General features: G+C 47.5%; 1 protein-coding gene across 3 annotated transcripts in view; it reads right to left on the bottom strand.

Moving 5' to 3' along the window:
• Positions 1-25,376, bottom strand: part of KIRREL3 (kirre like nephrin family adhesion molecule 3) — a 751,157-nt gene that overhangs the window by 153,104 nt on the left and 572,677 nt on the right. For all 3 annotated transcript variants that reach the window (XM_048827391.2, XM_048827394.2, XM_048827392.2), the window contains 2 exons: positions 22,861-23,011; positions 363-468 (listed from right to left, as the gene is read on the bottom strand). In XM_048827391.2, the coding sequence (XP_048683348.1) occupies positions 363-468; positions 22,861-23,011 (257 nt within the window). The remainder of the gene's footprint in view (positions 1-362; positions 469-22,860; positions 23,012-25,376) is intronic.

A 25,376-nucleotide genomic window follows, 5' to 3' on the forward strand; every position in this document is an offset into this window, starting at 1 on the left:
TGGCTGCAGCAGCCCTGCTCAGCCAGGAGAGGGAATGGGTATGCAGGAGCAGGTCCATTCCATTCCAGGAGGGAGTAGTGGTAGCTCTATACCCCAGCTAATGCATCGCATGGTCAGTGCAGCTGGGGCAAAGCCCAGCTTATCCAATCCACAAGAGCAGCTGCCAGTGTGTAGCCACCCATGGTAATAAACACAGCAATACACAACAGCTCCAAAACCACTGGTTGCACTCAGGCAAGCTACAGGAAGCAGCTCCATACGGCCAGCCAGTACAGCACACCAACATGAGCATGACTCCAGTAGGGGCAGTGTTAAACAGACTCCATAATGAACAGAGGCCAGCTCCTTGCGGGCAATCTTACCTGTACTGGGTTGCTGCTGGGTTGGCCTTGGCAGAGCAGTGAAACTTCACCGTGTTGTCCTCAAGCACTGGCTGGGGCTCTACGGACAAGTTGACGAGAGGCGGGTCTGCAAGGAGACATCGACAATCCATCAGCTGTCACATGGATAAGTGTATTTCGCTGCCAGGGAACGTGAATCGCTCAGCCCCTGCCATGCCTTCTGCTGCAGTGGGTGAACGCTAACTGGCAGGTATGTGACCCAAGTGATTGATTTAACCCTTTCACACCAGAAGTCCAGAGTCCCCAAAGCGTTTGGCGAAGCCATGTGCTCTTTGGGATACAGCAGAAATTGGGGAGTTGGGGCTTACGGGCTCTGTTCCCAACTCTGCCATTTATTTGCTGCATGAGTCTCAGGGTCTCTTTCCCAAATCTGTGCAGGGCCTTTCCACCCCCAGTGCGGCTCAAGGGGCGTCTTTCTTCGCTCCAAGAGACAGAAGGACTAAGAGGCCTTTACCAGGTTCAGAGCCTGCTGTTCCGGAGATCAGCTCAGCGATGGGCTGAAGAGGATGCTTTGGATGGAGCAAGTGCCAGCAAACACTGGGGCATCTGCTGAGTTCAGCAAGGATGGTGTGAAAGGCAGCACAGGGGGGCATTTGCAGCATTGGGGTTAGTTCACAAGTACACTCTGCTCTCCTCAGAGCTTCATGTGTTATTTATATTGCAGGATTATTTGTATAGCAGCAGGAGCTCAGGCCCCATTGTGAAAGGGGCTGTACACATGCATTGTTCAAGACAGTTCTTACCCTAAACTGCTTAGTCTAAATAGACGAGGCAGAGAAAGGAAACAGAACAGAGCAGGGACTAACTTATCCAAGGTCACACAGCAGAACGGCAAAGACAACCCAGGTCTCGGCAGCCCCCAGCTTAGCCACTGGATCACACTGCGGCCCTAGTTTTGGCCACACACCCATCAGGAGCTGCTTGTCTATGGCTGGACTTCTCCTAATTCTGGCTGCGGAGGATGTACCTCAGGGATCCTAACAAAACAGGTCAGCTTTTAGCGTATCACCCCCATGTGTTTCCTACATTTCTCTCTCCTCTCTAAGGAGACTATTAGCAAAAGAACCCAGACAGTTAGGCCTCTTACATATAGGTACTCAGACTACATCACCAATCTATCTATCTGCAGCACTCACGGATCACTCAGTAGCTCATCATCATTTGCACTCTCCCTGGGAGGTGAGGCATGATGCTCACTGGATCCTCCAGCCAGTCAAAATCCAGTTCAGGCCTGACATTTTTCTCTTTCCCCCGTCTCTTCTCCTGCCTGGTTTTTGGCCCTGTCTGTTATCTGGGCAAACACTGGGGCAGAGGCATTGGCTGACCCCTGGCTTCGGAGGCTAATAATTCAGAGATCATCCCAGCTGGAGACAACTCAAGATAAAGAGCTGAAAGACAGATAAAGAAACTAGAACCATCCCCTGCTAAATGACACAGCACAGCAATTATCCTAATGCACACACACATCACGCACAGCCACACACACACAGATATGCACACACTGCACACATCACAGCTCACACAGACACACAAAAACTAGCGTACACACCTCTCTCTCTCATACACAAACGCACAACCTGGGCATGTATACACAGGGGCCCACACAAAGACACGTGTCGCACCCTAACATACAGCCACACAATATTCACTCCTAGGCACACTGTGCATAGACACACCCACCCACCCACCCACAAGGCAGCAAGCCAGACTTGTGCAACGTATGCTGAGAATGTGTTTCTCTTCTAGAGCTGCTGAGCCCTCTTGCAATCACAGAACTCAGGCAACAAGCAGCCAGGATGCATTCCTGTCGGCCCAGAGTCCACATGCTGATCTGCTGCTTACATGTTTGCCCACTACCACACCACACGGACCATCCGCTCCTGCTCTACGGCACTCTGCTCTATCCAAGGCCTCGGAGGCGGATGGCTGATTTACAGAGGTGTTGAGCAACTGCTGCTCCCATCAGTTTTACTTGGAGTTCTGCACCTCTGCAAACCAGGCCCTGGGGTTTCAGTGGGGTCCATCTAAGCCATGTGGGATGGGGACTTTTCCAAGGGAGACTTTCAGTGGTCTGTTTAATGGCCTGGGGCGAGATCCGATGCTCCCACATTGTTCATGTTAATAACTTATGCACTGAACCAAAAATCAGCTAAGGGTCCAGCACGGGGACTTGCTAGCTTGCTTTCATTTCTAAAGCGAATGGCTCAGGACTTTTACAGCCCATAAGCTCGGAGCACTTCAGGATCCTGCTGGGATGCAGGCTTTGTGATCCCCATTTTACTCACAGGGAAACTCGGCCACAGTATTGGAAACGTGACTTGTGCAAGTACCCACAGATGTGGGCACAGAACCCAGGAGGCCTGGGGCTCACTGGGACCATCCTGTTGCCACCATCATTCCCAGGATTAGAGCCATCAAGAGTGAAGGCCTCTGTTTATCCCCCACATGTGCCCTGCACACTTCAGCAGCTGGCCAGCTCTCCCTTCATTCTCTCACTAATGGGTCCCACCCTTGACCTGGGAGAATTAGCTCTTGGGGAATTCTGTTTTCAAGGCCCATTTAGATCTCAGCCTCTGTGTAAAGGCCAGCAGAAGCACCAGTGATTGCCAATGGGGATGGTGATCTTATAATCTAGACACTTGTTCACTGGCAATGGGTTGGAGGCAACCAAGCCACCCAACAGTGGACAGAAAGTAACAACAGAAAGTGATCACTAGTGACCTGAGCCCCTCTATCTTGAGGGCCTTCACTGTTGGAGAAGAGAGAATTTCAAGCCTTTGTTGGCGGAAGAAAGTAAAGCCCTGAGACAGAGTGTGCTTGGGGGTTGGCCCATGACTTTTGGAATGAACTCGCTTAGGAATGAAGACCCATCACAAATCTTCCCACCTTCCATGCCAAAGGCAAAGTGTATTTCTTTGATCTGCAATTCTCTAACATCAGCTTAGAGTAACAGCTATATATCCGCCCCCTCCAAAACAAAGCACTCCCCTGAACACGCTTCTCCCCCTAGGGAGAGGATGAGAAGACAAACACATGACACACATGTGGACACGTCACTTATTTCACTACTGGAAGGCACTCAGCCCCAGATAGGCACCTAAATACCTTTGCCTAACTCCCACTGATTTCTATGGGAGTTGGGCACCTAAATATCTTTGAGGATCTGGGCCTCAGATGCTGCAGAGATGAGCATGGGATAAGAACCTATTTAGTTTAGAATAGAAGAACCATCCTATTAGTTAGATGGGCCTCCTCTAACAGTGACATCACTTTGCATTTCTTTAGTGCCTCTCCTCCCAAAGGATCAAGAAGCACTTTCCAAGCCAGCTGTGCCCATCACATTCCTACACTGCATGGTACTTGATAATATTCCCCTGCTGGCTAGGAGTTCTTAAATCTACCACGATGTAATCCACATACGAGCTCAGACATGACATTTCACATAAAAAAAAAAAATGGAGGCTTGTGACTCCCATTTAAGGGAATAAACTGTCTTGCTTTGAAATGTTCCTGTCTCACACTGCACTCTGTAATGATGATTTTTTGTGCATCTATTACCTTGAAAGTGGCATTTACTCTCTTTCATCAGCCTAATCATCCCTGCCAAGTCCTAACTGGTGTCACAGACCTTTCTTTAGACTGATACTCTGTATTTTGCCTTTTATATGATAAGAGTCTAAAATACTTACTACCCAACATTTAGAAGAGAGGTAAAGAAAAAGAAAAGAAAAGAAAAGAAAAGAAAAGAAAGCTTCAACAAGGGTTGGACATTTATATGGCTATGAAGACTACCCAGACTTAGTTAATGACAGGGTTATTACACCCCAAGCTTCAGGGTTTAAGCTGATCTCTAATGAACTGAGACCGGGATTGGGGAAGATGATCCCACATCTACTACTGTGGGGTTCTTACATCTTCTACTGAAGCATCTGGCCACTGTACGAGACAGGATATTGGACTACAAGGACCCTGGGTCTGATCCACTTTCACATGTCTTATATTGCTTAGCAAAAGCTCTATAGAGCTTGGCTTTATCAACAAGTCTTCTAGGAAGCCAAGGCATTTCCCAATGTGATGTCCTAGCTTTCTCTGTGTCTGTGTCGCTGCCTGCTAGTGTCTGGACCACAGAGAGGATAAGGGATCTACTCCTAGTTCCAATGAAAGGTTTTTGTTTCGTTCACGTGAAGCAGCAGGGATCCAGGCCGTGGTCCAAGGTTGGTGTAGAGACTTTGTTTATAGAACATGGATTCCTTACACTGTGATCTAAGTACCCAGAAATACAAAAGGAGCTCACGACTCAGAGCTCAGTAAGGGTGAGGTTCAATCAGGCCTAGGAGGGTACAGCTGCCTTTGTGAAGAGGCAGGTCCGCAGGGGGACATCCATCCGGGATAGATCTGGATGCTGGGATAGGCATGGCCAGAAAGTCAGTTCTTTTGTATGCTTTGGAGCCTCCACTGGGGTTAGAAATCAGCCCTCTGCAAGCCAATTTCATGTGCCGCAATCACAGAGGGGAAGTCAGCTGACCACTGCCACCACCTGCACAGATTCCTCATCCTCCACTAGCAGCTTGTTTTCCTATGGGACCTACTACTAAAAGCAGGGGGATCCTCCCACTGCCCTCTTGGAGACCAGTACAAGCGCTCTAGGATTGCACCTGTGCTTGTGTGGGAAATATCAGTGATGCTGCCCCAGGGGAGGCCACCTTTGGTCTGAAGGCACGGCTGAGAGAGACCTCAGCTGGGATTCTCAACGCTGCCTGTGGGATTTGGATGCCAAGAGCCTATTAAAATGAATGGGAATTGGGTGCTGAAATCCCCTAGGCAGCTTTGAGAATCCCAGCTGTGGTCTCTCTCAGCCATGGTCTCAGCCTTCACACCAATCTCATTCAGCTGCCCTCCTGGCCGACATACTGGGGGCTGAATAGGGGACTTCCGGAGCTATGGGCATGAGCTGCTGCAGCTTGAGCTAACGAGCCAAGGCTCCACAGCTGGGGCTATAACAGACTGGCATTGGCCCAGAGAACGACCTGGAACACACGCTCACCAGTGGCTGACACCAGCATGCGTGGCTCCACTATTCACCAGGGTGGCACCTAAAAGTGGGATGAGTTTCAGAGCTCCCACAGCTCCTGTTGACTTGAGTGGGGACATGGGAACCCTGGGTCATGAGGCTGCTTTTATTTTAGGTGCCTAAATGTGGGGATTTAGGAGCCTAGCTTTAGTCACTCAGAGGGCAAGGTTCTGGCCTTTGTGTATCACACTGGAACCAGGCAGCAGGGCATGAAAAGTAACAAAGGGAGAAGCAGTTGACTAAATTCTTCTGAACCTAGGAAACTGGCTTCCTTTGAATGCTGATTGGAACACATTGCAATGATGCAGCTTCCATCCAAGGAGCTTCTTAACTGTACCCGCCTAGGGGCCCACTGACGTAGGTGAGCATAGCTAGCCCGTTGTATGGAGGGAGGCACTGCTATTAACCCCACATTTCACCCCAGGCATGGAGAGAGTAAAGCCTGGATTGCTCCTCGCCCTGTAGGGATATGCAGGGCATAAGGAGCTTCCCCCTTGTAGAGGGGGATAGACATCATCGCCGTCCTTGTGCTCCCACACACAAGGGCCAGAGGAGCCTAGAGTCCCCAAAGGTCCTCCCATATAGCTCAAGCCATGACCCTGCTGCTTCTTGCATGATCGTCAGTGGAAGAGCCAGGAACAGAATGCCAGGGTCCTGGCTGCAGGCCCATTGGCTTAGCCAAACTGGACATTAGTCACAAATCTGTGACGGTGATTTAACCATTTGAACACTCCACCAAGGGAAGCGGGGGATTCCCCATCTCTTGTTGTTTTCAAATCAAGCCTGGAGGCCTTCCTGGAAGAAGCTTTAACCAAGCACAAGATATGGGGCTGGGTATAGGAGTAAGTGCATGAAATTCTATCGCTGGTGATAGACAGGAAGATCTAATGGTCCCTTTTGGCTTTAAACTCTACACATCCTTGTATCTACGAACCGAAACGTCCTTCCTCCCTCCCAAGGGTGTCCAATGGTCCTGACTGTATCACAAAGGTATTATGATCCAGGTGGCTAGCACATCCACTGTGTTTGCTTCCCCTTAGCTCACGTTTCACTAGCTCTCTCTAGCCTCCTTCTGTCATACTTCTTTCAAACAGGGCTCAGAGAGAGACAGAGAGAGAGCAGTTCAGCACTCCACTGGACGTATGCAGGCAGAGTCTTTTTGGTGACAAACTTGACAGCTGCCTCTCATTAATGCTAAGCAGCAGAGTGGGCAGAGCTAGTGGTGGTGGTCAGGGGCATCAGTCCCCAAAGAAGTGGCAGGTCTCCAGGAGATGGGAGCAGAGTCTCATTGCTCGGAGCTCACCAGCTTGTCATCCAACGGGGTGTCATTTGTTCATGAGATACCTGCCTCGCTTGTGAAGAGGAAAACACAAAACCCCTTTAGAGTGGCGCAGAATGGGGCTCGTTTGCATGGTGTGTTCTGCAGTGGGTGTCCGTGCTGAATTTGGTTTGTGCTCACCCTTTCCCTGCTAGATATCTGTGGGACTTCCATGAGGAACATTGGTAGGGGGAACCTGTCATTGACAATGTACCATCTCTGCATTCCCAGGGATGCCAGTCGGGCACTTTTTCCGGGCAGATGTACACTGGAGGGTGCGCTGGTCCTGTAGGCTGAGCAGAGAAGCCGTAAAGTGGTTTGTTGAAAACTCCCAGAGCAGCCAGTTCCCCTCCGCCTTGTGAAAGAACAGGCTCCTGCATCTATAGAGATGCTGAGTTATGGGCGTTCCTCACATGTGCAATAACCCAAGTGCTCGTCTCATATGATAGAGTCAGGCTAGCTGAACCAGACAGCACAGAACAGATGGTGGTGAGATGGATATCCAGGCAAGACAACACAAGAAAGATGCTCCCCAGCTTGGCATTCCCATCAGAAATTTGGAGATGAAGAATGAGACATCTTTAAGGATCCAACAAGCTGCTTTCCCTAGCTTCTCTCTTTAAATTTAGCTTTTTCAGTTAACTTCATGGTGGTGGAAACGTTAACAGCCTTGAAGAATGATATCCTCCTATGATCGACTATTCCCCTGTGTTCACACCCTAAAAGCCACTATTGTAATAATGTTTGTCCAAGGTATGCCTTCTGAAGTATCATTTAAAAACTCCTAATTTGCTGATCGGTAATGTCATGGCAAAATGCACATAGCAGTGTTGTGTGTGAAATTATAAACATAAACTGAGATCACGACTAAAAGTATGTTTTCCAGAGAAGTCTAGGGAGTGGCTAAACCAGTTCCTTGGAGACAGAGGGGAAGCTGATGCCTCAGCCAAGTGTAAACAAGGCTAATAGATCATTACCTGCTAGTGGCTATTCTTTGGCAGGGAAGGGACTGGGGCAAAACATCTTAGCAAAGAATCAGCATGGAGTTCCTGCTTGTTGCCTTGCTCCCAGCTGGAAATGCTTCTCAGCGGGGGGACTGGCACCCCAAGATACCCCTTTCTCTCTGCCTATGGCATTCACTGCACCTAAAGAGAAAAAGGTAGTAAGCGTTGGACTATGGGGGAGGGGTTCAGCCAGGAAGACTGCTGAAAACATGTGGTGAGAAACTTTGCTTGAATCTGATACAGTTTGTTAAGCTAGGTATTAGTAAATGCCTTATCTTTATTTTTCTTGTAACCATTTCTGACTGTTATGCCTCATTACTTGTATTCATTGAAAATCTCTCTTTATAGTTAATAAACTTGTTTTACTGTTTTATCTAATCCAGTGTGCGTAAATTGAAGTGTCTGAATAACTATTTGAATTAATGAGCTGGCTTATTGTTCCCGTAAAGGAATAATGAACTTAAAATATTTTGCACGGTCCAGGAGAGGGCTGGGCAGCACAGGACATACAATGCTGGGGGGAAATCTGGGACTGGGGTGTGTTGGGGTCACCCTGTAGTATAACCCAGGCTGGTGACAGCCAGAGTGTAACCCAAGTGTGGTTAACAGGCTGCAGTTATACCCAGATACTCAGGGTAGGGCTTGTATGCTGAGAGGCTGTGAATGTTCCAGGTGGGAGCTACTTCAGCCACACATTGAAAGGCACCCAAGGTTGCAGGGCAGGGGTGATATGTTAGTCTAGATTGTACCTTGGTATGTCACACCTCCATCTACCCACACACAGGTACAGAATGAGTATGTTTCACCCCCACCCCACTGTACTGTCTTGCCTTGGCCCTGAGCTGGGAGGACCCTCCCCCCCAGGGGGATTCATAGATTATGAGGCTAGAAGGGACCATTTGGCTCATCTTAATGTGAGCTTCTGTGTGACCCCAGGCTATAGAACCTCAGAGATTCCTGGCTAACATGCACTTTCCGTGCTCCTCTTGGGGTGGTGCTCTGTCTCCTACTGGTGGCTAGGTCACACCTAGCAGGCAATGAGCTACTAGCTCAGACAACCGAGGTTTATACTCTTAGAAACATAGATCCCAGGTCCAATTCCTGCTGCTGCTGCCTCATCCAGGAGGGCGGTATTACCAGAACAATCCATTTCACCTAAGCCACTGAGCCCCCATCCGACAGCACTTTCCAGTGATAAGAGCTGCAGCCGAGGCTAGTGCACCCACAATGGGCTGAACGCCAGAGAAGAGGCTGGGGAGGAAGAAAGCTCTCCTGCAAAAATAGGCATTGTTGGTCCTTGGTGCCTTCAGGATTGGGTCCAAAGTAAGACAGATGCTGCTCCAGGCTCTCCCTGGTGGTTCCTTAGGGCACACCAAGCGAATCAGAGCTGTGCGGAGCTCACCTCAGACGGAAGACATCCTTTCTGCAGGACCTCACTGGGCTGAGCTCGCTGAGAAGCAAAACAAGGGAGCGGCAGAGTTAGCCCCTGTGAGTGAGCTTGGCAGGATTCATAGGAGTGGGGAGGTCATGCAGAGAGGTGGTCATCTCAGAGGGACAGAAGACAGTAAGACAGAAGAATAAATATCTGGACAGCAAAGCAGGATGCTGAGCTACCTTCTCCTTCACCGGGCTCCCACCTCATTAGGTGGGCAGAATTTACGCTGCCAGCTCCCTGCTTTGTTGTGAGCACAGCCACCTGCCTCCTTGATGGGAAATTACAAGTATTTTCAATTTACCCTAATCTCATTTAAAAATGTGCAATTCAAATGGCAATAAAGGCAGAGCAGTTGGGAATATAAATGAGATGTGCTAACACAACAGCTCAGAGATATATAGCGCGCTCCTAATTCATTTGCAGGTGTCCTGACACTTCCCCATTGTTATACAACAACAGCTAATCACCTTCCTTTGTTAAATATGAATCACACTTCTCTTTAGTAGCTTCCCCATTGTTTGATGGTTTAGTAGCTGTGTTTAGGATTTATAGAGGAGCCTCTTTGTATAAAAAGGAGCAGGGCTCCCTTCTGCACTTAAAAAATGTAGATAAAAAGAAGAAGGAGAAAATGAATTAAAAAGTCTTTGATCTTTCCTGTCCCAAATGGGATTGTGCTTTCTAATGCTCTGGTAATGTTCCAGAGATTCCCCGTAACAAAGGGAGACACCTGCAAATATTTTTAAAAAGACATTTACATAAATGATAACTCACCATAATGTAATGCTACTCAGTTACAATTATAATTCCTTCCTGGCTGCTTGCAATTAATTCGAATGATTGAATTGACTTGACCCAGCCGGCAGCCAGCTGGGAGGAGTGCATACATGCATGTCCACGTATACACATATATTGCATAATCTCATTCACCAAACATTATTTGGTATGAACAGGATCAAGACTACTGGCTTGGGCCCCGATTCAGGAAGGCAAATGCCTATCTTTGAGCCCCTGAGTACTCATTGGCTTCAGTGACTTGGAGGTATGTTTCACTGCGGAGTTAGCAAGGGCTCTTACTTGGGTGTTGTCCCTAATCCCGCTCCTGTCCACACACAGAACCCTCTCACCTGAGTTCAGTGCTGCTAAACCCAGGCCAGCTGGCCGGGTGAGGGGTAAAGGCTAAAGCCCAGGTGCTGCTTCCTCTAGGGCTAGTAGTGAGGACACAGGCTACATGCCTTGCCTGCCAGTAGTCCTCCAATTGCCCCCTTGTGCCCGAAAGGACAGACACATTCTCTCACAATTCTTTGGGAAAAAAGCTAAGCTGCTCAGCTTCTTGGAAAGTTAGAGACTAACAAATTTATTTGAGCAGAAGCTTTTGTGAGCTACAGCTCACTTCATCGGATGCATACAGGGGAACATACAGTGGGGAGATTTTACATATACAGAGAACATGACACAATGGGTGTTACCATACCCAGTGTTACGAGAGTGATCAGGTAAGATGAGCTGTTACCAGCAGGAGAGCGGGGGGGGGGGGGGGGAAGGGGGGGTGAGAAACCTTTTGTAGTGATAATCAAGGTGGGCCATTTCCAGCAGTTGACAAGAACCTGGGAGGAACAGTCGGGGGTGGGGTGGGGGTGGGAGGGAGGAGACTAAACATGGGGAAATAGTTTTACTTTGTGTAATGACACATCCACTGCCAGTCTTTATTCAAGCCTAAGTTAATTGTATCCAGTTTGCAAATTAATTCCAATTCAGCAGTCTCTCGTTGGAGTATGTTTTTGAAGTTTTTTTGTTAAAGAATTGCCACTTTTAGGTCTAACCAATTTATTTGAGCATAAGCTTTCGTGAGCTACAGCTCAAGTGAGCAGTAGCTCACGAAAGCTTATGCTCAAATAAATTGGTTAGTCTCTAAGGTGCCACAAGTCCTCCTGTTCTTTTTGCAAATACAGACTAACATGGCTGTTACTCTGAAACTTTTAGGTCTGTAATAGAGTGACCAAAGAGATTGAAGTGTTCTCCAACTGGTTTTTGAATGTTATCATTCTTGACGTCTGATTTGTGTCCATTTATTCTTTTACGTAGACTGGAAATAGCCCACCTTGATTATCACTAGAAAAGGTTTCACCCCCGCCCCGCTCTCCTGCTGGTAATAGCTCACCTTACCTGTTCACTCTTGTTACAGTCTGTACAGTAACACCCATTGTTTCATGTTCTCTGTGTATATAAAATCTCCCCACTATATTTTCCACTGAATGCATCCGATGAAGTGAGCTGCAGCTCATGAAAGCTTATGCTCAAATAAATTGATTAGTCTCTAAGGTGCCACAAGTACTCCTGTTCTTTTTGCAGATACAGACTAACACGGCTGCTACTCTGAAACCTGTCAGCTTCTTTGGCAGCTTTAAGATCCATGCGATATGTCCGCAGAAGTCCTAGCACCCCAAGAGGGGAAGAGCAGCACCAACGAAGATGCAGCCATGCGGGGTAGGGTGACGCAGTGTGGCTGCTCACATTCGGGCTAGGCTAGCCTAGGTGCTGGTCACCTGAGTTAACGCTGCAGTGAAGGCAGACTCTTAGATACGTGCTTAAGAAGTTTGCTGGATCTCCATTGACTCTATTACTCTGTTTGCGGGGAGAGTCAAAGCTTACACATGCAGGGCATGTGTGGAGCTGGAAGCAGGGGAAAGAACATATATGCTGCCTCCAGGGACCCAAGGAGCAAGGCAAGTACAAGCAGAGGGGCAGACTCTCATGCCCTTGCTCATGTTGACCAGTACCTTGTAAGGTGCTGTGAAACAAAAGGATATCAGAGAGTCTGACCAAAGCTGGAGTCCTCTGCAGTGCCATGCAACTAGCCCACCAGCCACCTGCATCAGAAGTTTGGTGTATGACCTCCTTGCTCTAAACAGCCATGTCAGTGGGTGGGAAGTGTGTGCGCGCGGAAGCTGTTAGTGACGTGTGTGTTTGTGGCGCATGGATGGAGGTTCCCTGTTAATCAGGAGGAGGAAGGAATCTGTGCTGTTCCCCGGTGTAGCTCAGGAGCAAAGAAAGCCGTCACGATTCCCTGTGGGATGGATGATTTCACCAGAGAGCATGGTGCAGCTCTTATTGCACCCTACTGCACCACTGACATCTTGAGCCGTCTTGTTGAGAGTGAGGCCCCCTTCAAGGGGGCCCCCAGGATTAGCAGCATCATTTGAAAGAGCACTGATTCTAACACTTGCACTGAGCGGAGGGGGAGGAAGAGCAGCAAGGCAGCACCTTCTGCCCATCTAGGGGAGAAACCGCCATGACAAATGGGAGACGCACAGCCCCTTCAGTACCCGCTTGCTGTTACAACGTCCTACAATGCTCCAGCTTACGTGTGGAAAGCAGCGATCCGGTTAGAGACGCAGCGAACTGGGAACAGTTACGAGGCAAAGGCGCTGGGAGGGCTCTCGCACGAATGTCCATGAAATGCTTACAGATCCCTGCATGAAAGGTGACTCATAGCTACCTTTATCCCCTTCACCCTCACTACCACTTTGAGCCTCTGCTCATGCCAGGACCAGTTTTCATCTCCACCCGCTCTTGCCTAGAGAGGAAGGATGGTCTGGCGGCCTAGGTGCTAGTGTGGGACTCAGGAGACCAAGTTAAATTCTTTGCTTGAACATCTGTGATCTTGGCCAAGTCACTTAGTCTCTCTGTGAGTCAGTTCCCCCACTATACAGTGGGGAACGCAGCCCAGCCCTGCCCTGCCTCCCAGGCATGTTGCGAGTATAAATACGATCTGAAGTTCTCAGATACTTTGGTACCAGGAACTGTCGTTACATCGGTTAGAATCCCACGCCCCTGACCTTGCTGTCACTGACTTCCCCTGAATTCTCATTCCTTTACCTCCATCTCACTTAAAGAAAAGCACAAACCTACAGGCCCATTAAAAAAGGCATTGAAATGAGCAACCACATGGTGCGCAGAGGCGCTGAGCTTCCACAAACGGGTCTGGCGAAGCAGCGAGCCAGCCCGTCTCCATCCTGGCACACAGGATGTGAATTTCAATACAGCCACTAGGCTCCGGCAGTATAAATAGTTTATGGCATATCAAACTATTCAACATGATTTTAATCCCACTTGTGATGTTCAGCGCATAACTCACAGGAGTCTGGCTTTGATGTGGCTGGTGGAATGGAAATCACATTGAACAGACGTTCCAGCTGGAGTCACTTAGTGTTTCCATTACAAACCCTGGTGGGGTTTTAGGTTGGTTTTTTGGAAGGGGGAGGTGGGCTCATGACTCAGCTATTTTATTTGGAAGGCAGATCCTGAATCCAGATGTGTGGTATTTAAAGCAAACTTTCGCTACCATCAGATAGACTAGGGGTCCCCCCCATCACTGGATGGGGTGAACAGTCTTGTTATGGCATAAGAACCTTTTTTGATGCTCTTTTAAGTGAAAAAAAATAAGAAGTTGATTTGCTATCAAGTGATTTATTAGGCTGTTGGTTCATGGGATGGACTCGTTCCTTGGAGTGCTTATTGTTAAAGGAAATGTCTTTCAACCCGGGACAGTAACTACTGTGCAGCTATATCAAAGCTAACATGCAGCATAGCGTGTGCAGTGGAAACTGGACGACACAGACTCCAGGCCAAATGCCCTGGGAGACATATGGGCCATGCAAGGTCTGGGTTTCAGTGGAATTGGTATGACTGTCTCTGAGGAGGGAAGCCAGGAGTTTCAAAGTGCTGTGTGCTATGGAGATGTTCTCTTCCCCAGCCATAGCATGCATTGAGCAAGTAGGAGTAGGGCTAGGCCAGGGGACCGTAGGGCTGTAGCTCTGCAGCTCGGTGGATGTATTGGCCAAATCCGCTGTGCAGGGGCCATGCAGCAGGGAAGGGTGCTTGCCAGGCCTGGGCCGTCAGCAAGGAGGCTCTGAGCCCCCACGCTGACTTCTGCTATCTCTAGCTCCACCATGAGAGCACAGCTCTTCCTGAAGCTGTGATGCCAGGGAATTGCTCCCTGCACACCAGTAGTGGGGTTTGGGGGGAGGCGGGGAAATTCTACCAGGCAGAGGGGAAAGCCAGGGTATTAATGCTGATGGGGTCTGGCATGTTTAGGGGAAGGAGAGATGCTGCTGCCCATTCTCACCCCAACCCCATGGGGTTCCCACACAGGCTTTTGCGGAGTCACTAGGGAATGTTACAGCACTGGGAGGAGCATCAAACTTCCCCCACTGCTCAGGCATAGGATAGCCAGGTTCTCAGCATCTCCACCCATGGCATGTTTAGATTTTAAAAACCAGGCATTTTCAGAGCATTAAAGCAAATCTTTCTGGAGTACACATCCACCAATCCATGAGTAGTGGCTTCTACTGAGTTAGCCCAGCCTATTATGCAAATAAGGAGGCAGATCTATGTAGACCTCTTCTTGGGTGCCTAAACTAGCCCCTTTAAGAGTAAGACAAGGGCCAGTGGCTCCAGTCTTTCTGCCTTCTGTCTTCTCCAACTACCATGACCTGGCTATATTCTGCTTTCTCCTTGGTCTCCTCCATGCATGCAAGTGTGGTGTAGATATTTAAAGCTGGGTGAACACTGGATTTTCCACGTTGTGGGAAATTCCAAGATTTTGAATTTTTTTCTGTTCCAAAACAGGAATGAAAAACAAAACAAAATACAAAATTTGCCATGAAACAAAAAATTTCAGGGGAAAAAAAATCATTTCATGGCAATCGAAAGGTGGTGTTCAAATTCTCTTTTTAAAAAACAATTTTATATTATTGTCTGTGTGGATGGTGGTGCCAGGAGGGCTTTGGCTTTCTCATCCATGGGATGCTGTTGCGAGAAGGACTGATGAGCAGAGATGGGGACCACCTAGCAAGGAACTGGAAGAGTATCTTTGGATACAGACTGGCTAACTTAGTGAGGGCAGCTTTAAACTAGGTTCAACAGGGGCAGGAGACACAAGCTCACAGGTAAGTCCAAAACATGGAGACCTAGGTGAAGGTTCAGAAGCTGGGGGAACATGGACAATCACAGCAGGGACAAAGGAGCAAGGAGGAACTATAGAGGGGAAATATAATGTACATCGTAGATGTCGGTACACTAATGCAAGAAGCATGGGGAATAAACAAGAAGAACTACAAATTCTAGTGAACAACCACAATTATGCCATAATTGGCATCACGGAGACTTCATGGGATAATTCATATGACTGGAATATTGCTATAGAAGGGTACAGCTTTTTAAGGAAGGACAGGCAGGGGAAAAGGGAAGAGTTGTGGTTTTGGGTAGCAAAGATACACTTGGTTGAGACAGAAGTGGGAGGCATACCTCTTGAGAGTCTTAGGGTAAAGATAAAAGAGGCAAAAAAAATAAGGGTGATGTCACGGTAGGGTCTACTTAGACCACCTAACTAGGAAGAAGTCATGGATGAGGCTGTTTTTAAACAACTAACAAAATCATCCAAAGCACAGGATTCGACAGTGATGGAGGATTTCAACTACCCAGACACCTGTTGGGAAAATATAGCGGGGCTCAGATTATCCAACAAGTTCTTAAAAAGTTATCTCCAATGCATTGCATTACTGAAGGTGGAGAAAGTGACTAGGGGAGAGGCTGTTCTAGATTTGATTCTGACAAACAGGGAGGAACTGGTTGAGAATTTGAAGGTGGAAGGCAGCATGGGTAAAAGTGATCATGAAATGATGAGTTCATTATTCTAAGGAATGGTAGGAGGGAAAACAGCTGAATATAGACAATAGACTTCAAGGTGGCAGACTTTAGAAAACTCAGAATTGGTAGGCAAGATCCCGTGGGAAGCAAGTCTAAGGGAAAAAAGAATTCAGGCGAGTTGGCAGTTTTTTTGTTTTACAGAGACATTATTAAGGGCACAACAGCAAACTATCCCAATGCATAGGAAAGAGATTAAGTGTGGTAAGAGACCATCCTGGCTTAATCAGGAGACCTTCAATTACCTGAAACTCAAAAGAGTCATACAAAAAGTGGAAACTAGGTCAAATTATGAGGGATGAATATATAAAAAAAAAATGAACACAAGCAGCTAAGGACAACATTAGAAATGCGAAGGCAAATAACGACATTAAACTAGCTAGGGACAAAGAACAACAAGAAAACATTTTAAAAATACATGACAGGAAGACCAAGTACAGGGTAGGCCCATTTCTCAATGAGGAGGAAAGACAATAACAGAAAACAAAGCAATGGTCAAAGTGTTAAATGTCTTTTTTGTTTCAGTTTTCACACACACAAAAAAGTTAGTGAATGGATGACTAACACAGTGAACATCACTGTAAACGGGGTAGGATCTGAGGCTAAAATAGGAAAAGAAAAAATTAAGACAAGTTTCTTAGACAAGTTAGATGTCTTCAAGTCAGTAGATCCTGATGAAATACATCCTAGAATACTTTAAGAATGGTCTGAAGAGATTTCTGAGCCTATGAGTGATTATCTTTGAGAACTCATGGACGACAGGATAGATCCCAGAGAACTGATAAAAGGGCAAATATAGGCCCTATCCATAAAAAGGGGAATAAAGACAATCCAGGGAATTATAGACCAGTCAGCTTAACTTTGGTATCTGGAAAGATAATGGAGCAAATAACCAAACCATTTGTAAGCAAGCACCTAGAAGAAAATAAGGGAACAGTCAATAATGGATCTGTCAAGAACAAACCATGTCAAACCAACCTAATATCCTTCTTTGACAGGGTAACAAGCCTGGTGGATAGAGGGAAGCAGTACATGTGATCTATCTTGATTTGAATAAGGCTTTTGATACTGTCAACATGACCTTCTCATAAACAAACTAGAGAAATATAGCCTAACGAACCTACTATAAGGTGGGTGCACAATAGGTTGGAAAAGTGTACTCAGAGAGCAGTTATAAGTGGCTCACAATCAAGCTGGAAGGGCATACTGAGTGTGGCCCTGCAGGGATCTGTCCCGGTTTTGGTGCTATTCAATATCTTCATAAATGATTTGGATAATCATACTTAGAGCATACTTAGAGAGTAAAGTTTCAGAGGATACCAAGATGGGATGGGTTGCAAGTGCTTAGGAGGACAGGATTAGAATTTGAAATGATCTTGACAAACTGGAGATATGGTTCGAAGCAAATAGGATGAAATTCAATAAGAACAAATGCAAAGTACTAAACTTAGGAAGGAACAATCAATTACACAAATACAAAATGGGAAATGACTTCGTAGGAAGGAGTACTGCAGAAAGGGATTGGGGGTCATAGTGGATCACAAACTAAATAGGAGTCAACAATGTAATACTGTTGCAAAAAAAGCAAATATCATTCTGGGAATATATTAGATGAAGTGTTGTAAGCAAGACAAGAAGTAATTCTTCCACTCTACTTAGCACTGATAAGGCCTCAACTGGAGTATTGTGTCCAGTTCTGGGCACCACACTTTGGGAAATATGTGGACCAATTCAAGAAAGTCCTGAGGAGAGCAACAGAAATGATTAAAGGTCTAGAAAAAATGACCTACAAGGAAAGAAAATTGGATTTGTTTAGACTGGTGAAGAGAAGACAGAGGGGGGAACATGGTAATAGTCTTCAAGTACCTAAAAGACTGTTATAAAGAGGAGGGTGATAAATTGTTCTCCTTAACCACTGAGAAGTAGTAATGGGCTTAAATTGTACCAAGGCAGATTTAAGTTGGACATTAGAAAAAACTTCCTACATGTCAGGGTAGCTAAGCACTAGAATAAATTGCCTAGGGAGGTGGTGGAATCTCCATCATTGGAGTTTTTTAAGAGCAGGTTAGACAAACACCTGTCAGAGATGGTCTGGATAATACTTAGTTCTGCCTCACACCTGTCGAGGTCCCTTCCAGTCCTATATTTCTAGGATTTAAAAAAGTTGAAATGAAGAGTCATTTTTAAACGGAAAATCAAAATGCTCCATTCCGCCCCGCCCCCACAAACAAAATGTTGTCAAAATTAACATTACCGCAAAACGTTTCCCTTTTGACAAATCCAAAGGAAAAGCATTCCATCTGGAAATCTCCAGCCAGCTCCATTGCTGTCACATGGTACTATCTGAGAAGCTGATGCGGCCATGCAAACAGACAGTCACATAATGGCGTACACACAAGGCAGCAGAGTGGGGGGAGGGTGCAAGCAATAGGTGCTTAGCCCTGATATTCTGCAACTGTGATATTCTTTTAATGTAGTTTCTTAACGGAATTGTCTAGGTTAAAACAGTTCTATAAACTGGGTTTATTCCTCTAGACACCCCAGGATAGTCCGCGGAGATCCTCCCCTCTGGGACCCTTTACATCTTGTAAAAAGAGCTGGAGTAGCATGAAGAGGCCCTAAAAGCCCCATAACTGGCCAGGGGAGGATTTCTCCAGTGTAGGCACTGTGGAAGACCACCATCAGATTGCCCTTCGACTGGAGGAACCCCTTGCAAGCCCACGTGGAGGGGACATGCTGGGGGTAGGACTAGGGATGGGAAAATGTGTTGTAGGTAGGTCTGCAGCACACGGTGTGGATTCTAGGCAGTACTGTGTGGACAGGTTGTGGCAATGCAGCTAGGCTCCCAGAGCGGTTTTAGGTTATGCCAGGGGGCCCTCCAGCCCTCAGAGCAGCCCAAGCTGGGGAGGGTGCATCAAGCCATCTTAGCCCTCCCTTGCCCCATGGAAAACAGGCACAGCACAGAATCTCACGCAAGGTGCACAGTGAACCCAAGGACTTCTGCTTGCAAGGATGCTAAAAACTTTCTGCGGGGATGCACTACATTTTCAACGGCACAGGTCAATGCCCATTACATTAGACAGCAAAGGCTCAGTTCTTCCAGGGCAGACCGCACAGACCCCGAAATCATCAAAATCCATGGGATTACTCAGGTGCTTCTGGGAAGAGCACTCAGCACCTTGCAGGACGGACCTCAGAGTGGGCAGGAAATGCTGCCTAGCTCGTTAGGCCACGCATGCATGGTCTGGGCTACAGACTACAGACTGCTTCTCAGTCACACTAAGACCCCTTTACACTGCTGTGGCAGCCCAAAGGCTCAGTAAGGAAGGTGAACATTTCACTCACATTAAGGCTTCTTTACTTTGGTGGTGTGTGTGTGTAAAAGAGCCTTGCTGCAATTGAGAATCGGGCCCACAGCACCACCTGTATGTGAAATTTGATTTCCAAACCCTCGTAAGCTCACTCAAATCAAACCCAATTTTCCCAGCAACACTTTTCTTCAACGTGGGCTATTTCCAAGCTGAACTTCAATGCTCAGACCCCTGACATGTTGATGCTGGAGCTGTTCAAATAAAGGGATCCAAGCACTTTTTTGTTTCTATAACGGGGACTGGGAATGTTTCCCTCTGTCCTCTCATTCAAAAAGGGTCAGACATTTTTTGCTCAAACCGCCGGGGGGGGAATCAGGTAGAGACGGGACCTGGAAAGCTTCAGCCTGGGAGATGAAAGGTTTGGAACATTGCGGAGGATTGAAAACAAGGAGTTAAAATGGAAACATTTGTGCTACTTTAGCTATAGCTGCCATTAGCACACCAGCTGCGGCACACGCCTCCGTGCACGTCGGACAAAACTGACCAGGGAACACAAGGCCCATGCGCCATCCAAGTCCTAGCTCTGCACAGGGGGATTTGACACCACCTCCCCATTGCAGAGATCCCTTCCAGAGCCTTATGCACTATGTATCTGCCCGCTTTAACTCCTAGAGCTTGCTTCTGCACTGCCATGCACCATGCAAAGCCATTGACACCAGTGCCGAGCAGCGGTATACAACACTCCCCTTCTAACTGGGCAGCATTTCACATCTGCCTTGCACAGGTATCACAGTGATGAGGGCCATATAAAGTACCTGGGTGCACAGCTAGCTAGGTAGACAGAATGAAAAGGGAGAGCTAGTGAGTGCCTGCCTGCAAGTAGCTTGATAGCTAGATGGACTTAAATGATGGCACAGGACCCGCTACATCTGAGTGGCCAGTGGTGGCTGCAAGTAGCCAGCTGTGGTTCCTTGGTCCCTGGCCGCTTGGTCCTGGCCGACATTAGAGCAGCAGGAGGACTACTCTAAATTCCACCGCTGATGTCAGCTCCAGAAGGGAGCTAGTCGAGGCCCAAGCTTAGTAGAGTTTGGCTCCCTCTTGTCCCGCCCCATCTTGCCCCCACTTTGTCTACTGGCATGCCCCATCCTCCTGCTTACCCCAGTAAAGGAGCTGGTGTAGGAGGCAGTTAAGCTGCCTCCAGCAGCTTAACACCTACATAGGGACAATTCCCCAGGGGGATCTCCAGCCAATTTAAGTTCAGTGGAAAGTGAATGTAGCCAAGTGGAAAATCCATCTCTCAGGGTGTAAGGCAGTGGGGAACCAGGCTGTGTATGCTGAAGGGATGCAGAGAGGCTGGAGTACATTCTGTCTTCAGGGGTGAAATTCACCCCAGCGCAGGCTGATTAATCTGTCTTGCTGTTATTGTACCCCTCCATCTTCCATCCAGCGCTGTTAAATTGATATCCTCATTAGAGCCCATTAAAAGCAACATTCTTTTAATGGCTGGATGGGATTATTATTATTACTTTCACAGCATGGTGTATTTAATGGTTTGGAGTAGAAATTGGTCTTCTTTATTGGGTCTCTCCCTTTTGAAATGGATTCCACCATGCTTGGAGATTCAGATCACGTTGCCTGCCCCGTTCTATACAGCGCAGTCTAATGATGTCTCTGGCTTTCTGTTGTTATTATTGTGTGTGTGGGGATGCATGTGCAACTGTTGTAGCCAATTGCTATCTGTGAAATAACCCGTGCCATTATCTCATCTGATCTCACCGATTCTGTCAGGACATACCACAGAGCCACCCAAGAACCTGTTAATCTTCCAGCAGAAAAGCTGGGAGTCTTAAATGGAGACTTTTCTGCTGCACTCGACTTTGCTAAGCTATGTTTTAATTGGACTCTGGAAAGCAGCTGCCAGCCCAATATTTAACACCCTGCAATTGCAAATTGTTGGCAAATGCAGCTGCAAGAATTGTGTGTGCAGATGAAGCGGGGCTAGGGGAAGGGCCAGCCTGAGCCTGACAGCAGCAGATATTGAAAGGGAGTTAGGGTGGGTGCATCTCAGATAGATGCTGTGGCCTAGACTGAAATCTATACTTAGGGGAGCTATATAAAGTTTGGCCTGTCTTGTTCTCTGCACGTGCCTGTCCGCATCAGCTGGAGTTTTAAACTGGTCATATTAGACTGGGACTGAATGAGACTAGGATATTTATGCAAGCCTTTAAAAAGCTGTAGGTGGGGGAATCACAGACATGGCTACAGAAATTCTGTGTTGTGGGCTAGGCCACTCCATCATGGGGATGGGTATTAAACGTATTTAAAAAAAGCTGTCCCAGCCTTGAAATTTTTTAACAAACTAATGAAATTCCCTCTCAGATTAATAGATTCTAAGGCCAGAAGGTAGCTCTGTGAGCATCTAATCTGAACACCTATCTAACACATGCCAGAGAACTGCCCCTAAATAATTCCTAGAGCAGAGCTTTTAGAAAACCCTCCAATCTGGATTTAAAATTGGTCAGTGATGAAGAATCTACTGTGACTCTTAGTAAACTGTACCAATGGTTGATCACTCTCACTCTTGAATATTTACACCTTATTTCCAGTCTGAATTGGTCAAGCTTCAACTTCCAGCCATTGGATAGTGTTAGACCTTCCTCTGCTAGATTGAAGAGCCCATTATTAAATATTTGTTCCCCATGTAGGTACTTACAGACTGTGATCAAGTCACCCCTTAACCTTCTCTTTGTTAAGCTAAATAAGTTGAGCTCCTAGAGTCTGTCATTATAAGGCAGGTTTTCTAACCTTTTAAACTATGAGCAATGATGGACCTGATGCTTCTTTGAGGCCTCTTTAAATCCAGGTACAGAGCCCTCAGCCTCTAAGTCATGGGTGCAAATCCAGATCATGCATCACTGGTGAATGAACCTGCTCATATCACCTGTGCTTTATATGGAATAGTTTGGTGGTCTCAGACAGGTGCCCGGTCAACAAAACGACCATCATAATTGGCATGGTTGCTGGCGACACTAGGAACATAGACTATACGGAGGGCATAAGCATGGAGACCCTAGGTACTCCCACAGCTAGGGACAGGCTGAGCAGTTTGTGTAGAATCAGAATCTTTGCTCCCAAGCTGAATCTCAGCAAGTCAAGGTACTCTCCCATCCCCACCATGTTATTTGGTTCATTTTCTCACTGCTTCTGTGGTTGTTGGTTCTGTGGAAATTCCAGGATACCCTGAGAATGGCCCTTCTGATGGGATCTGGCCTGGGATCCCCCACCCTCAGGAGATAGCCTGTCTACATGGAACATTCAGATCAGTTTTGCAGCTCCAAGAACGTTCAAGAGACTGGAGAAGTTCTGGGGAGATGTCCAGACTTCTGAATGCTGTGTCAGATCAGTGCCCTGAACTGATCACCATTGGCTACTCGTAAGACTGCAAATACAGAGATACACTGGAGCCAAACGCCAAACTCAGAGCCTGATCTGGTTTGGAACTTTGCACTTAGGGCCCCACTCTAGCCAAACTCAGTCATTCAGGCACCAGGGAATCCCCAGGGCAGGGCGGCATTACAAAACACACATGGCTGGTCTGGCCGGTCACACACTCACGCTGTATGTCGATGGTCACGGACGTCTCCTTCCCGCTGGGAACGGCTTTGTTGGTGGCCCGGCAGACGATGTTCTGCCCGTTCTCAATGTTGGAGGGGCCGATAAAAAGGGTGCTCACGATGCTCTCCCTCTTGCCATCTCGGAGAAGTGTCTGCAGGGGGAGAAGCAGGGATGAAAGTTGGTTACTCTTGAAAGGGGCAATACATTCTTTACTCTTAGCTGTGTTTATTATGTTAGAGCTTAGGGACCAACAAGCATGAAGCCAGGTTATGGTAGTGGTAGGCACTGTACAGACAGAGCGGTAGACGGTCCTTGCATGAAGATCTTACAATCTAAATGACTGCAATTCCTATGGGGTTTGCAAAGGAGTTGATGGTGGTTAGGTGCACAAACTCCAATGAGTTTCAATGGGAGTTGGGTGCCTAACTCCAATAGGCTCCTTTAAAACCGTGCAGTGCCTTTCACCCAAGGATGACAGCTCTGGTGAGATTCATCCCACTCGCCATCCCAGGCAGGGAGATGTTTGTATTGTCAACTGAACAGACCTTGCAGCCATCAGGGGTTTCACAGCCAGTGGCCTGCTTCTTGCTCCTTGGGTCACCTCACACACCTGTGCCAAGCAAGTGTGAAACACTGCCATGCCAATCCAGTAGCATTTCACACCCACTTTGCACAACAGGAAATGAACAAGTATGCTGCCAGGCAGCGCGGGAATCAGGGCCTGAAGACTACAAGGGACCATAAGATTCCTAGAGAAGCAGCATAAAGTCACCAATTGCTGCAATGCATGGCACTGTGCAAACTGCAATTTTGCCTCCCGTGCAGTTTGCTTAGAGTGAAGGAAAGAAGCAAGCTGTGTGATCTTGGGCTTGGAGTAGAGAGTGGAGTGCCAGCGGCCAAACCCAGCCCAGGCAAAACATCACTCAAGTCAGAATCAGGCCCGAGGACTCCTAGGTTCTATTTTTGGGTCTTCCTGGGGCTCATTCTGTAGCCTTTGGAGAATCAGCCCTTTGTGAATCCATCTCTGAATTTCCACAGGGGGGGAAAAAAAAAAATCACACCACCTCACTAGCCATCAAGAGAACGAATGCTTGCATTAATTAATTCTTATTATTGAGGTTTCTTTCGTTCTGGACCTCTAATGTAGGCTAATCAGACAGGTAATGCATGCCATGAGAGAGAATATTAAAAGGCCATTAACGAGCTGCCTTGCAAGCTCTGCAGTGGACGATGTGTTCAGAAAGGGTTGATGCCACCAGCAGCGGTGGCATTCCTGTGCCACGCCCCGGGTGTAAATCGTAACCACTCTGATTTGCTAGTGTTACACACCCACTTTGCAGCGGTGCAAATGGTGACCCAAGGTGCAGGGCAATGGAGCATCACGCCCTGTATCTAGCTCTACGCCCCGCCCTGGCACAAGGCAAATCTGCGGTTTTCCTTTCTCCTTGCCCTCCTATGGCACTGTATAAGGAGTGATAATGTATAACCCTCATCTTGATCAGCCCCAAGAAGCAGGGGAGGCCATCAGAGGCGCTAGCGAGGCAGCTGAGGACGCTCCACTCCAATGCTGCAGTTATCCCCCGTCGCACACAGGCTCAACCTTCGGATCTGCCTGTTCATGGGCAGGGAGGAAGGTCTTTGTGAAAGGCCTGGCGTAGCGAGTAGAAATCTTCTGCTGGGCGGATCTGATTTATGGCCCTCCGGCAGCATGGCCGACCAAAACGTTCAAAAAACCACCCATCAGGCCTCCAGAAAACCATGCGATGGGTGTAAAAATCAGGAGGTTTTTAAAAGAAATAATAAACGTTCAGTTCTTTTATTTGCCTTTAGGATTCTGAACGTTTAGGATACACTTACGTCACGGTTTCAAGTCTCTGCAACCAGGAATGCTAGAAACCTGACTCCAGGAGCTGGGGCTTTAAGAAAAACACCAATTATTGCGAGACTTGTAATAAAATCATGAGAGCTGACGACATTGCCACAGGGCTGTAGGCACAACCTGGCCCCATCTGGCATGGAAAGTCTCTTGCATGATGCCTCCCCAGTATGACAGCCCTTTTCCTCCAAGCCCTTCCATGCCAGCTGCTTAAGATGCACTGGGAGTCTCGGCTTCTCATTTGAGATGGGGCCACACTTTGTATGCAGCGAGTGCGCTTAGGCTTTGGAATTAATGCAAACACAAACACAGATATATTTGAAAAAGGGCTGATATTCCTTCACTGCCACGGCAATTGGCAGGTCTGAAACGAAGAGGGCTTAACTCTCTCTTCCCCAGCGCTGGGACTGACCCAGCCCTCAGCGGAGAAGAAGATTTGGAGCGATTGCAATTAGTTACAAACGATTACATGTTAATGGCCTAGATTTTAATTAATTTCACCCAAATTGGTGCAGAGAGGGGTCAGTTCTTTCAGGTTTTAATTAGCGCCATCTGCCGCGTGGCATCCTGGGAAGTGGGGGCAGGAAGGGGCAGCTGTGGATTTGATTTTGTTTTTTGCTCGGTCCCCGTTTCAGGGTGC

The sequence above is a fragment of the Caretta caretta genome, chromosome 22, assembly GCF_965140235.1.
Source record: "Caretta caretta isolate rCarCar2 chromosome 22, rCarCar1.hap1, whole genome shotgun sequence".
In the NCBI taxonomy this organism is placed as follows: Eukaryota; Metazoa; Chordata; order Testudines; family Cheloniidae; genus Caretta; species Caretta caretta.